The 13795-nt window shown below is 33.5% G+C and overlaps 1 protein-coding gene across 1 annotated transcript; it reads right to left on the bottom strand.

Moving 5' to 3' along the window:
- Window positions 1–564: 564 nt before the first annotated feature.
- wda (will decrease acetylation) lies at window positions 565–13755 on the bottom strand. Its single transcript, XM_046624090.2, has 10 exons — window positions 13586–13755; window positions 13299–13459; window positions 7837–8176; window positions 7351–7583; window positions 6426–6608; window positions 6120–6272; window positions 5766–5913; window positions 5469–5637; window positions 5131–5314; window positions 565–4925 (listed from the first exon to the last, which is right to left on the bottom strand). Exons 1-10 carry the CDS (start codon window positions 13655–13657, stop codon window positions 4802–4804), a joined length of 1767 nt encoding a protein of 588 aa, XP_046480046.1. The 5' UTR covers window positions 13658–13755; the 3' UTR covers window positions 565–4801.
- Between the last annotated feature and the right edge of the window lie 40 nt (window positions 13756–13795).

Below are 13795 nucleotides of genomic sequence, written 5' to 3'. Positions count from 1 at the left end.
CATTCACAAAAGAATACCTAGTGTATTGAATGGCGCGAAGAGAAAAACATAACTTTAGGCACAGTCAAAATTGAATCCCAAACTGTACTTTCTGATCACAAATATTTTACAAAAATTTTAAACCTCTATTCAATTGGTTACCCCTAAATTGTGGAACACAGTTTTTATTCATGAATATCATGGTATTGCGGTAACTGGAAAGCGTTTTTTATGGTAACAGTTTTTCTTAGGTAATGCTGCCATCAATGAAAACAAACTTTTCGTTAGTTTACGTAATCATCTGATAACATCTCTAAGTGACAAATGCTATCTAATTTAACTTCTGATTTACTAAACTTGAAATTGAAATTTTTAACCACGGTTTACTTTCATTCTTCATCACTTTATAAAGAAATGTGAACAATTCGAATGCTTGGAATGCATATAAATTCATTAAAAAAAATTGTGTCAAAACATTAGGCTTTTAAAATTGTATTTTCGTTTTGTGAAATATAAATTTAATTTAAGATATTATTATTTAAGTGAATTAGGAATCAAGGATATAAAATAATGAATTCGAAACCGTAAAAGAGGAAGAAATGTATTTAGTATACATGTGGATATACATAATTATATATGGCTCGTTTATACAGCGTGCATGAAGTTATAACAGAAATTTCTTCACATTATAACGATTCGAGTTTTCACTATGTACGTATAAATAAAGTCACTGAAGACGACTTTAACCGATAAAAAATATTTTCCATTGTTATTGTTATATATTTATCTTTTCACTCTTAATATCATTACACCACTTGCTTGTCCTACCCATCTCAATAAATTAAAACGTGTTTACTTGTGTCATAAATTGCCTGTAAACCGAATGTTATATCCGAATTTTAATTTTTCTAGCTATGAAGACAATTTTATGAGCTAATGCACAAGACTAAATGAAGAATTTACCAAATTCACATTACATTCAATATCGTGTTTGTTCTGCCTTACATGTAAAGAAAAGTTGATTTGTACCAGCATTTGCAAGTGTCTTTGTTCCTTGTTCTATATTATAACTTGTTACGGAAGTTACTTCTACCTACCTCCTAATATCCTGCAACCAAACATAAAATACATATAAAATAGGATTGTTAGAATTTAAAAATACTAATACCGTTATCAGTATTTCAATACTGTAGCAATAACACATAAAGTTGCAGTTGGTAATTTTATGGGTCTAGTTAGCAGCAATGATAAATTGATTTCACAAATGTTGATGCTTGCTTCACGTACTGATTGAATCCAAAAATTATCCAAGGAAATAAACGATATCAAATTTAAACCATTCGTTGGAAACAAGGCAAACTTGTAGTTGCTATACGTTCCTCGCAAATACCCATTCAAACATTTATTCAGTTGAAGGATAAAAATTATTCAAACTAACGAAGCAAACAAAATTATTCCGAATTATTCTGAGCCAGGCAAACAAGAATTAAATATTCTGTACAATTACATATACGCCCAAAAATTATACTATGCCAATATTGTTCAGGTACTTAACAATGTAAAGTATTCAACGTGAACTAAAAATGAACGAAATATTCCATAATATTCGAATTTAAGAGATACTACATTTTTCATGGACGAGTATGTCCATTGTGCATACATAACTAGGTAAAATTAACTATCGGTATATACATCATGGAGCTAATTGTAAACACTTTATATAATGTTTACTCGTTATCAAATTTGGTTCACCAATCACTTAGAACTATGAAGTAGGGTGGCAACACTATAGTATTTTTGTACATCATTTTCAAAGTATTGGTTTGCAGAGATAAAAATTTACTGAATACAAGTGATGTATTTAAAAGAATTCAAATCGACAAGTAAAACGGTAACAGGATTTTTTATACTAACAAATCGTCTGATATACGAATGAAGAATATCTGCGAAATCAAATGTTTGGCTGGTGAATTCGATATTTGGAGGTCTATACGATAACGTCGAAATCGATTAGGCACTCCCTTAAGAAAAAAAAGTATATAGAATAAAAAGCAACCAAAGAAACCATTACCAAACTGTTATGGTGCTATGAAGCTCCTTCAAGTTATCTGTTCCCGAAGGACAATAAGTCCGTTGTCAATTGATATTTTCAATTAACAAAAAAACTGAAACTTCATAAAACCTTGTACTAACTATGTGTAAAAATTCGACCTTGTTCTTCTAATACCCGCGTAAAAAAATGTTAAAAATCGCCGTGTCGAAACTTCACTTGAGTCTATTTTGATGAAAATATTCCTTTGGGACTTGGTCGATGTTTACAAAAAAAAAAAACCCAGGTTGCTATAAGAAATTCTCATATTTTCAAGGGCGCTTTTTCAACATCCTGTATAATTCACGATTTTTGAGGAATTCTCGGTTGCTGGACATCATGAAAAAAGATAAATTGGAAATGGGTATATTTTCAAATGACAGAACTTGTTAAAGTATGAGTAACAACAGTTTAGGCAGATGCAAAGTATATTATATAGAAAAATAAAGACATAAGGTGCCATTCTGTGAGGATGAAACACAGTTTAGAAAGATGGATAATTTAGAAACAGTTTAGAAACTTGAAAATGTTACAAACAGTCCCATACCTCGGTAATATGCATTAATAGGCACTGATAAAACAGTTAGCCACTCTGCTAAGTTCCTGCATGCAGTGCTACGTCGTATATGATTTTAAATTTGGTCAGTTTAATGTTTTTAATAAGAGTATGAAGGTTTTACGTAAATTTTTATCAATGATATATACACAAGTTGGTAGTAATAAAGAAAAAAGTCCTCCGAACTCACTGTATAATCGTAGCTCAACCAAAGTATGCATAAAATAATATATCTAAAATATACCGAAAGCCACGAAAATTGGTTAGCTACCCACAAACTCAATTTCATAAGGGCACAGAGCCGCTGGCGTAGAGGAAGGGCATAAGAGATTAGCGCAATAAACCAAAACCCTAAGAGCTTGGCAAGAACTGGAATTCAAACCACCTCCAATTTGCTAATAGTGAAAATAATAACATACTGAAAGACAGCTTTGAAGAGAATTTACTTTAATACTCGTGACAAAGTTACAGAACAACGACTCTGGTTTAATTTAAAACGCTTGATCCTAACACGGCGGGTACGTTTTTAAACACATAAGACAGTTTTAAAAAAAAGTAAGTAAGAAAGAAAATTGATATTATTAGTGAAATCAAATTTGCGTTCTAATTTGAGATTCAAATTATAAGTAAAATCTCGCATGCTAATTTTATGGTTTAGTAATATTTGTACTAAATTGTATCATACTGCAGAATAGATGCTTAACTCTAAAACACTGGTACACACTGTACACTGGTTGTCTCACTCTCAGAACTGTTTTCATCCTCCTATAGTGCGTCTGAAGAGTGCCTTCATTTGTAGTCGAAAATTTGCAAGAATTATCGTTTCCCAAAACAATTGTATTCTTACCGATACAAAAAAAAAAATTCTCTGTTCGGCTTATTACAAAGATTTGGTTAAAGGCGAAGTAGCACTTTCTTAGAGGAACGTGGATGGTGTTATATACACCCAAGTACACAATTGAAAGATTAAAAAAATGTCACTCCACAGTTGATATAGATATGAAAAGTGGAAAACGTTCTAAAAAATTTCATCATATCTCAATAACTGAGTCTTTTTCTTGCTCTAAGTTTTCTCAAACATTCATCTCAAGGTATTACAATAAAAACTTTACAAAAATTGTGGAGACCGACCACGATTGATACTGCGAAATGAAAAATGTACAATTTTACTGGAGGACATACAAAGACCCGCAGAGAAAAAAACTGAGATTGACCATCCCATTTACATTTACAAAAACGCATAAAAAATAGCGAATGTCAATTATTATTTGCACTTCGTTCTACTTGTGAGTAGTGTTAGCAAGTATATAATTTCGTTTGTGTAAAACCGTATTGCCTGGAGGACTAGGTTCTTGGTGCTGGATGTTAGACTGAAAAATTGTACTTTACTTATCCGGGTCGTTCTATAGATACATTTCAAAATAGTTAGTGAAATAAGTTTATAGAATCACGAATTAAACTGCATTTAGTGTCAAAATAGATTCAGAACAATGTGTTAATGTGCATGTTTGATTTGTGAAAAGTGATGTTCAATCCAAACAAGATTATTCATTAAAGATAAAGAATAATTTAGTACAAAGTATCAGAAAGGAATATGCAACTCACTATGTGAAAATGCTCGTAACATTTATATCGTTTCGAAAATTCGCATGTTTACAATCAGATCTTGCTCAGATGTACTACAGAGAATTATTCGACAGCCCAGAGACGCATGTAGCATTTTTTCAGTCCTCTGTCTGTATAATATAAATAAGCATTTTAATCCAATTGTTGAGAATGCAGGTTAAAATAGCATATTGCACAGATCATTTTGCTATTCATCACAAATTGAAATACCCATTGTTTTTCAAAGACGGAATTTATAGACAATTTCGCATCGCATGACTTTTTCTCATCGTTAATGTAGTGTATTTATCAAATGGTTTATTGGAATTCATTATAAAACTTCTAATAAAAAAAATCTTTAACAGTACTATCGCTAAAGCCATCAACACAAATGAAAATTGATGATCTTATTAAATTTAGATAGTTATGGTTAATGCTGATAAATACAGATACCGTCAACTATTATGAGGCCTTATACAGTAATTGCTCACTTATTCTTATTTCCTTTCCTCCAGTGACGAGAATAAAATAAATAATTCATAACTCAGTGACAGTAGTATACACACATTAGCCTACGATGTTCCAATACAAACAAGTGAGTCATTCTTGTGGTAATATTGTAGTGATAGAATACTTGAGCAATTTGTTGGATATACTTGAGAATTGTCTTGTCCAGATTGTGAGTTTGTGTTGTCCCTGAAAAATTCACACTCATTGAATTATACCAGTATTCGTTTATCAACATTTATCTACAATAGCTCCGTCAAGTAGATGATTTTAGTTTCAATGTGAATGATCGCATTCAGATTTTTTTCTGTAGCACACTTCTGATTGGAAGGTGATATTTTGTCTTGGAATTTCAAAGCCCATTGAATATGTTGAAATTTAGTTTCATACATACCCATTACTAGTATTTATGTGTCGTTGGGTGGACCAAAGTCGCACTACTCCATCTATACTGGCACTAGCAATATACTGGCCATCAGAACTCCAATCCAAATTCATTACTGTATCCTGATGACCCTTTAACTCAATCAACTGGGTATTCGTTGCTAAATCCCATATAGATACACTTTTGTCGTCACCTGTTGAACAGAATTCTTATGACGATTTGTAACGATTTCATAGTTACAACAATTATTAGACAGAAGTGATATTTCGATGACATTAGTAATGTCATAGCATTGTCCGCATTCATAATAGATCTTATCGTTAACTTGTATTTACAGAATTACTTACCGGCAGCGGCTAAATACTTTCCATCTGGACTAAAAGCAAGACTGTAAATTGTTGAACGAGCGCCAACATAAACTCTAACCAAACTACCATCATCTTTGCTCCATAGCCTTATCGTTTTATCTGCTGAACCGGTTGCTAAATATCGGGCATTGGGATGAAATCTAATGCACTGAAAAGAATAATGGATAAATATTTTTCACATCCTCGTAATTCAAATTTAAAATGTCAGTTGCGATAAGCGTTCCTGTTTTAAACTCCAACTTGATCAAAAAAAAAAAACACATGATAACTACTTACATTAACGTCTAGAAAGTGACCCGCAAATATCCGAAGTGGAAAAGTTCGATCTAGCGACCAAAGTTTGGCAGTACGATCGTGCGAACCAGTTGCTATGTACAAATTAAATACACTGGTATCCATGCACCATACAGGATAATTATGCCCGCTGAAATATGAAAGGTTGTTATTGATGATCACATATATTATCCACAAATGTTCGACAAATACATTGATAAAGTTTCACGAAATGCTGGTGAAACGTGTATACATTGGTATTGTTTAAATGCCTATCAATTGCTAAATGCTGTTTATGGTTCAGGTATAATAAAACTAGCGTAAAACTATAATTGGATAATAAAATGTGGTATGCACTTGTATATAGCTGCACAGGAATAATCGCTCAGTCGCCATGCTCTCATATCTTTGTCACTAGATACAGATAGAAGAACATCAGCTTCGGGAATGAATTTTAAATCATGCACCACGTCTGTATGCCCTCGCATCACAATTGCCCCTGCTTCGTCCCTTCAAAACACCAAAACACAAGTCATGGGATGAATATGAAACTTTTAATGTCACTAGGTGCAAATGTATAGTATGACTGGTCGATTTGGTAAAATCCTTAGAGCAGAGAGTAAATGCAATTTACGGAAATACCATTCATTGAATAAAACTTACATATGGTCATCGGTCCATAAACTTCTACTGGTGGATGGATTGTTAGATGCAAAATTAAGCGGCGCTGCTTTAAGTCTTGGCCTTGTAAGTACCGTATCTGAGATGCCCCACAGTCTTATTTCAGAAGTGCTAAATCCGGCTGCTAGCCTGTCTATGTTCGGTGTAATTGAACCGCAGCTAGCGCTAAAGATGTGGAAATATTTTTATGTGCTCACAATATTATATTGAAAGTTAGAAAATTACTTAAATTCGGGTTTAATTTAATTTTGCTATTGGATGAAATATGGCTAGGTAAGTAGAGAGATACCAAAATTTTCAAATATCATTCAGAATGGGCTCCATGCTTAAACTCGGAAGAAACGTGTTTCATTTCTTCGATTGGCATAAAAAAAAGAAAATTAATAATTCTGAACGAAAGATTGTTTGAAAAGCTTTTGTCACCGGATTCGTTGAATTATTTCCAAAAAAACGGTCATTTGGGATGTTCGATGAAAAAAACTTTCGGTAAGTGAACCTGACGCATGGAGTTCCTCCTTAACTCTAATCGGTCACTCTGGGTGAATTTCACGGAAAACATTTTACAAACTCCTCGTAGAGTCCCTTAGTCGTGGAAATAGACCTCGCGGTGCTATTCTTCATGCGAAAAAAAGACCTTTTTTTCAACATTTTTGGCACTTTCTTTAACTTTGCCGATGTTCTAAAATATTTAAACAATCAATTTTGATTAAGAAAACTAAGAGACCTTTTTCTGCGATCTTCAAACAGTACCTGGATATTTTTTTTGATTTTTAAAACTCATTTTTGAGGCTAAAAATCACTTTTGGGGTGAGTTTCACCCAGCGTGACCATTATGCGATTTTACTGAGGTGTGACCGACTAGGGTTAATAAAACAATACAAATCACATGAAACTTACTAAAACTTACTTTTCATTGGCATTATTAATTGCATAGACCCTCAATGGTTGATGAACGTTACTACGAATCAATCGAATAGCTTCTTGGAGTTCACGCATTTCACGATCTACACCTGTGCCCGAAGGTTGCTCTACATGACCGTTAATTACCGATTCTCTATTCGGTCCACGTTCACAACTTCTATCTTCATCTGGATGTACTTCTGGTATTTTTCTGATGATTGTCACATGTGTATTTATTACCTAAACAATGATATTAGGATTTTGAAAAACAATTCAGCAGGAAAACTTGTGTAAGGATATTTCATAGTCACCTGATCGGTTGCCAAAAAGTAACGATTTTTATCTTTTTAGTTTGAAATGCAATTATAATGTCATAATTTCTGATATCAGAGGAACAAAAGATGAGAGATAATTTTTTCTTTATATTGAAAATTGAATAAATTTTTGTAACTCTTGTTGTAAGATACAAGGTGACAATCAATTATTACATTACCTGCATTAAAATAACATGTCCCTGTTTGGCGAGAAACTTTTGAAGACAGAAGTGAGCATCGTCTGACATATCGACCTTATATTTTCTTGTTCTGAACGCATTAACCAATGGCCTGAGTTCTATATCTTGAATAGAAAATACGCTAGATAGTTCTTCTAAAAAGTCTCGTTCAGTATCAGAGACAAAGTCATTTTGGTACATTTTTAAAAACTGAATAGCTGTCTGTCTGTTACCGCCATGCAACATCTCCAGATATAAATGACAGAATATCGGATATAATACTCCTTGCAGTTCAATCTTCAAGTTTTCATTGTTTATTGTTTGGATCCATATTTTCAATCTGTGGAAGGGAATTCTGTTGTTAAACAAGGTTTCGGTAGCGGCACAAAAATGGAATTTTACTATTATTCAAAGCAAAATGGGAGATAAGTTGGAAATGTATTAATAAAATGATATTTTCTAACGATAAAGGAGTCATATGAGAAATCTATCCCAAGTAACCAGTAGAGAGATTCTGTGAGAAACAAAATCTGCTAGTTATAACTGTAATATCTACAAAATCAAAATTTACAATATGTCATACAGGATACAACGGAAGAGGAAGACTCCATTGTTCATTTTATGAGAAAATCTACCTTATGAAACTGAACTCAACTTTGTCAGTTTCCAAAGCAGCTGCTTGTATTCTTACTACAGGTAGCTGTAAGAAGAAGCCTTTTACAGATCGTAATTCTACGAGATGACAGTTTGCATTAGTAGTGAGATATGAAATACAAAAACATTCCAAAGACTAACAGTTGAGGGGAGTAGGCATCAAAAACTTTCGGAATTGTTAATTTTTTTTTTTGTTTAATTCTGTTACTACAATTTCTCCCGAACATTTTAGCGCAAGACAAACTGAAAAATTCGCAAAATTGAGCTCAGGGGTAACGGGAAGGCTTTGACGGCTGAAAATGTGGTGAAAATTCAATTCGCCTTTATAAATTACTGAAAATACATACGCAATTTTTGTTATTTATAGGTTGTTTGTCACATTTTTGTCCATGAAAATTAGTGGCAAGTGCAAAAAAAATATTAATAATAAAGCAAGATATTGAGTGTTAAAGACAACCGTGCGTTCGGGTGTGGTACAGATTTACATTTGTTTTTCTCTAAATAACGTTTGTCAATAGTTTTGCCACGATAACTTATAAACGCTTCAAGATATCGCCTTGGTGTAAAAAAAAAAAAAAAATGTAGATATCACCTTTCTCTACAAACTGAACCTATGTCTATGCAGAAAATTTTTTTTTTATTGGTGTTATTACAACAAATGTCATTCATTTTTCGATATTTTTCAAACTTTAACCACCTTTGTATTAATTTTCATGTAATATCAAAAATTTTAGGCGCAGTCTGTAGAGGAAGATCCCCTGGAGAGAATGGCGCTTGAAAATTCCTGAAAACTCCAACCGTTCAATCGAAATCGTGGCAATAAGGGAGCAGTGTATGAGATGCGTGGTCTTCTTTATCTGCTCATATCTCTCTTAAATATTTATATTCTTTAAACAGTAATCACTGAATTTCATAGCAAAAACTTTGCAATTAAGGAAATGTACGTATGTTGATTCAGTTCTTCACAAATGTCATTTGAATTTTATTCTGTTTTCGGCTTATTTTTGCTGCCCACTCCCCGTAAGTCGAAGATTTGAGTTTCATTGTGCCACAAAAAAAGCTGAATCAAAAATTCAAATTGAGCAATTGTTGAGACTATTTCAAAAATCGTTCGCTGAAGATATATAGAGTGAGTCAATTGAAATTGGGAGAATGGGAGGAGTTTAGTTGATGAATTAGGCCCTATCCCTCAACCAATCTGACAAATGTATAGTATAACATCGAGAAATCATTGGTGTTGTTATAAAAGTAAGATTCTAAGTCTACATGTAGGTAACCACTGTGAATAACAAACAATAATGAAGATGTGACAACAAAGGAAAGACGACAGTAGGAAATGTCAACAATTAGGTTTGTCTTGGCATATAAAAGTCATGTTTACTCATAGGCGTATATACTGAACATTCGCTAGATTGGCTGAGGGGTTTGGCCTAATTCGTCAACCATTCTCGGAGTTTCAATTGACTCACTGTGTATACAGACTGACAGCCCCCGATTCATTTTCATGACGGATTTGCTGGGCATAAGTGGGCACAGGGTAATGCTACTACCCTGCACTTGCCAACTCGTTTTATAGGATCCGAATGCGAAATAGCATCGACATGCAGATAGCAGTTCTCTTGGAATAATTTGTGCACCCAACTAAATATTTTTGTACTACGTTAGAAAAACATGAGGCTGAAGTTAGTAATGTCAGCATAACGACACAAAGTATTGAAATGACGAGATTTTGAAAAAATACATTTTTACAACAATGTTGCAAGCTTTAACTTGATAGAAGAGTTAAGTCCAAGTTAGTAAAATTAATGTAAGTCAACATTGAAAAGAAGTAATCATGATGTAATTTCTAAATTTATTTACACGGTTTGTAATTGTAAACTAAGAATCTTTTACTTAAATTGCACCATGATTTATAATTTTATTACAATTTTAAAGTAATTAGAATAGCAAGTTTTTAAAAAACTGTTTCATTACGTAATGTTGGGAACTTCGACCTTATTCACAAAAGAATTTAAAACAATCCGTTGTTTGAGGTTTTCAATTCAAATTCTTCTAGATAAATTGAAAGAATAAAACACCTTTCTTCCAAGTGCTACAAGTGCAATGTTTGATCCATTCCTCAGGAGAACTGATTTTCGTAAGCCTCGTGAAAGCGAGTTGTAATTTTAATCAGATTGAACTTCGTAACATGATTGTAACGCATTTATCGAACCACTCGTTATTTAGCAACTTTGGAATTGACTGAATGTTAGTAAAAGATAACAGCGCATTAATAAAACTATTTCTCAAATTCAATTCCTTCAGAGTTATACCGACGTTGTGAAATAATGATTTTTATTTCAAAGTTTCGTGGCGTTAATGTTACTAATGTCAGTCTCATGAAATTCCTCTATTTTTTATAACTTTTGGTCCAATCTCTGTGGCTGAGGATTCGATACTCTAAAGATAATTCTTAGCAAAATTGAAATTCGTATATTCTCAAAACCCAAGATTCAATTATGACCCTCTACCTGCTTACGCCACTTCACGATATATATATATATATTAGGGTGGTCCTTATTTGGGGTGCTGATGAATTTCGACAAGTGCGCCCCCTAGACACGTTCGAAATAAATGAAAAAAAAATGTGTGCGAAAACGGAGCACTGTAGTCCAATTAGAAGACGTGCCTCTAAGCTCGTTTTGTTTTTCATTTGAATAACATGGGATTTTTAGACTACTTCAATCATTATGTTTTAAAAAATTCTTTTTTCACATAAATCTGTTGTTCATGGGTACAACTACGCGTATATTTTTCCACAAGTCGTTATCACAACCTTTACGCCCCCCCATCCCCCTGATATTATACACGACGGCAAATTGATCAACGTGAGAATACCTCTTTTTAGCCGCTTGGTGTTTGACAGTATTTCACCAATTAAAAGGCAGTCTTATCTACGTCCTAAGTTTGTAAAAAAAAATAATTGTACATGTGGGAAAAAATATGTATTTCAATTAGTGTATTTCAAAACACATCGTTTATACTTCATATTTTTTTAAAAAGTAATAATTAAAATTAAAATGTTTTGATCGCCGTCTGTTTTTTTGGATCGGAAAAGATTTTACGATATTCCGAGATCCATGAACAACAGATTTATGTGAAAAAAGAATTTTTTGCGTTCATGGGGACAACTCAAAAACATAATGACTGAAGTAGTCTGAAAATCCCATGTTATTCAAATGAAAAACAAAACGAGCTTATAGGCACGTCTTCTAATTGGACTACAGCGCTCCGTTTTCGCACACATTTTTTTAAATTTATTTCAAACGTGTCTAGGGGGCGCACTTGTCGGAATTCGTCAACACCCCAAATAAGGACCACCCTAATATATATATATGTGTGCAAAAATCATTACATGACATCCATTTGCCTTTGATTGTAAAATGTTCGAATACATCCCCTCTACTGAATTTCACAGCTTACAGAATTTATACCTCCTGCCCCGAGTGCTTCCGCAGCATAAGGCGTAAGTGGTACACTTTTTTACTGCAAGTTGTATTAAATCTGTGTACCTGGTACTGTACGAAAATTAGTCGATCTCTTGTGTACCGCAAACTACAAAGTAGTATGCCAGTTGTAACATATCATCAATAAATAAGTAAAATGCTCAATGTATCTAGTTGAAAATCCAAGAAAATTGAGCTGCGATCAATTTCGACCCTATGGTGTTTTGAGGGTACAAGGTACAGAAAATAGGTTTTTGGGTGCATATCATAGACCTGTGAAGAGGTGTTTTTCGCACATTAGTGCCAAAATATATTTCAATGAAGCAAAGAACACTATTGGAGCTATTTTCTTAAAACAGAACTGCAGTACGCATCGAGATAAGTAAATTCTGCACTCAGATTTTGATTTAGCATAAAAAATTTTTGGTGAACATTTTTGTACAGCATACGATGCAACAAATGTGAATCATATCTAGGCTGACGAAGCGCATTGTTCTTCAATAGTATTCATGCACACATTTGGAAATTGATTCTGTGACTGCTAATTTTTTTTCCCTAGTGGATTACATTGTTGATGGACAATTTTAGCTTGTAACGTGTCGCTGCTAACTGTTCGGGCGGCATGCTACGGATTGATGTTTTGCATTGCTAACGTAGTCAACAGAGAAGAAAAATTAGCGGTCGTAGAAACAATTTCCGTATGTGTATCTGCAGATTGAATCATTCGAAAAAGCAAGCTTAATTAAAAAGCGTTTCAATTTTGAAAAACTAGATCAGTGTAATGTTGAGCAACAATTTAGCCATTTCATAGTCACGAATTGTGACAAAACCACAATTTATTCGACTCTCTGAAATTTATTACTGGAACTCGGTACGAGTATAATAACATCATCGATAAAACTCGATTGTTTAGAAGTTAAAGCGCGTTTAATGGTCGAATATTTTAGCAATGATTCAATATTTCATGTTTAGGTAGGTCGATTTTTATTTTGAAAGTCTTGTTTCCAACATGGAAAATAATTTCTCACCATTAAAACATACAGGGCATTATTGTCTTCAACAGCGTTAAATTATCACCGAGCTTTACAATGCTTAATCTAAATTTGTTTGAAAAATTCACCTATTACGAGTAAAATAGTAGCACAAAAAGTATTTTTTGCTTCATTCGGATATAATTGTCTGTAAACTGAGATATGACAGAAAGTTACTGTCAACATATTCATACCTGGGATGAAAAATTCGTGGGGGACAGTGTTTTGGTATCAGATGTACAATATTGTAAGAAAACTTATAGTTGAAGCACAGAAATAAATAATTACATACTTGTGATATGCTTGATCAGCGACTCCAGCGTCGTTTGTAATAGCGCTAAAGACGATTGAATTCTCACGAGAAGTACTGCACTCAACAGTCGTGCTTAAAGTCATTTCGGCGGCGCTGGTTTGACAATCTCCGCGTTCAGATTTACGAAAAATGTCACTCTCCTGTTAATATATTTGGTAAACATTAAGACAGGTTATGTTATTAACCCAAGGAGGCTAGAACGTAACCGTGCTTTACGCGCATTTCAAGACACGTACGAGTGTTAATAAACGCACGTATGTACATACCTGATGATAGTGCCTCCGTTTTAAGTAGGATTCGACAGTCGCGTTGATTATGTCAATTTTCGACCGTTTCATTTTTCATTTAAACTGGGTGTTGTATACATGAAAGCAGTTGCATATTTTGAAAAATATGAGGACAATCGCCAACTGCTCGGAATTTGACGCCATCACAAAACTAAACGTGACAAGAACATAAAGAAAAAAGGAGAGAAA

Source organism: Neodiprion pinetum, chromosome 4 (assembly GCF_021155775.2).
Source record: "Neodiprion pinetum isolate iyNeoPine1 chromosome 4, iyNeoPine1.2, whole genome shotgun sequence".
NCBI classification, from domain to species: Eukaryota; Metazoa; Arthropoda; class Insecta; order Hymenoptera; family Diprionidae; genus Neodiprion; species Neodiprion pinetum.
The sequence above is the reverse complement of the archived record's forward strand: the minus strand, read 5'-3'. Positions and strand labels throughout refer to the sequence as shown.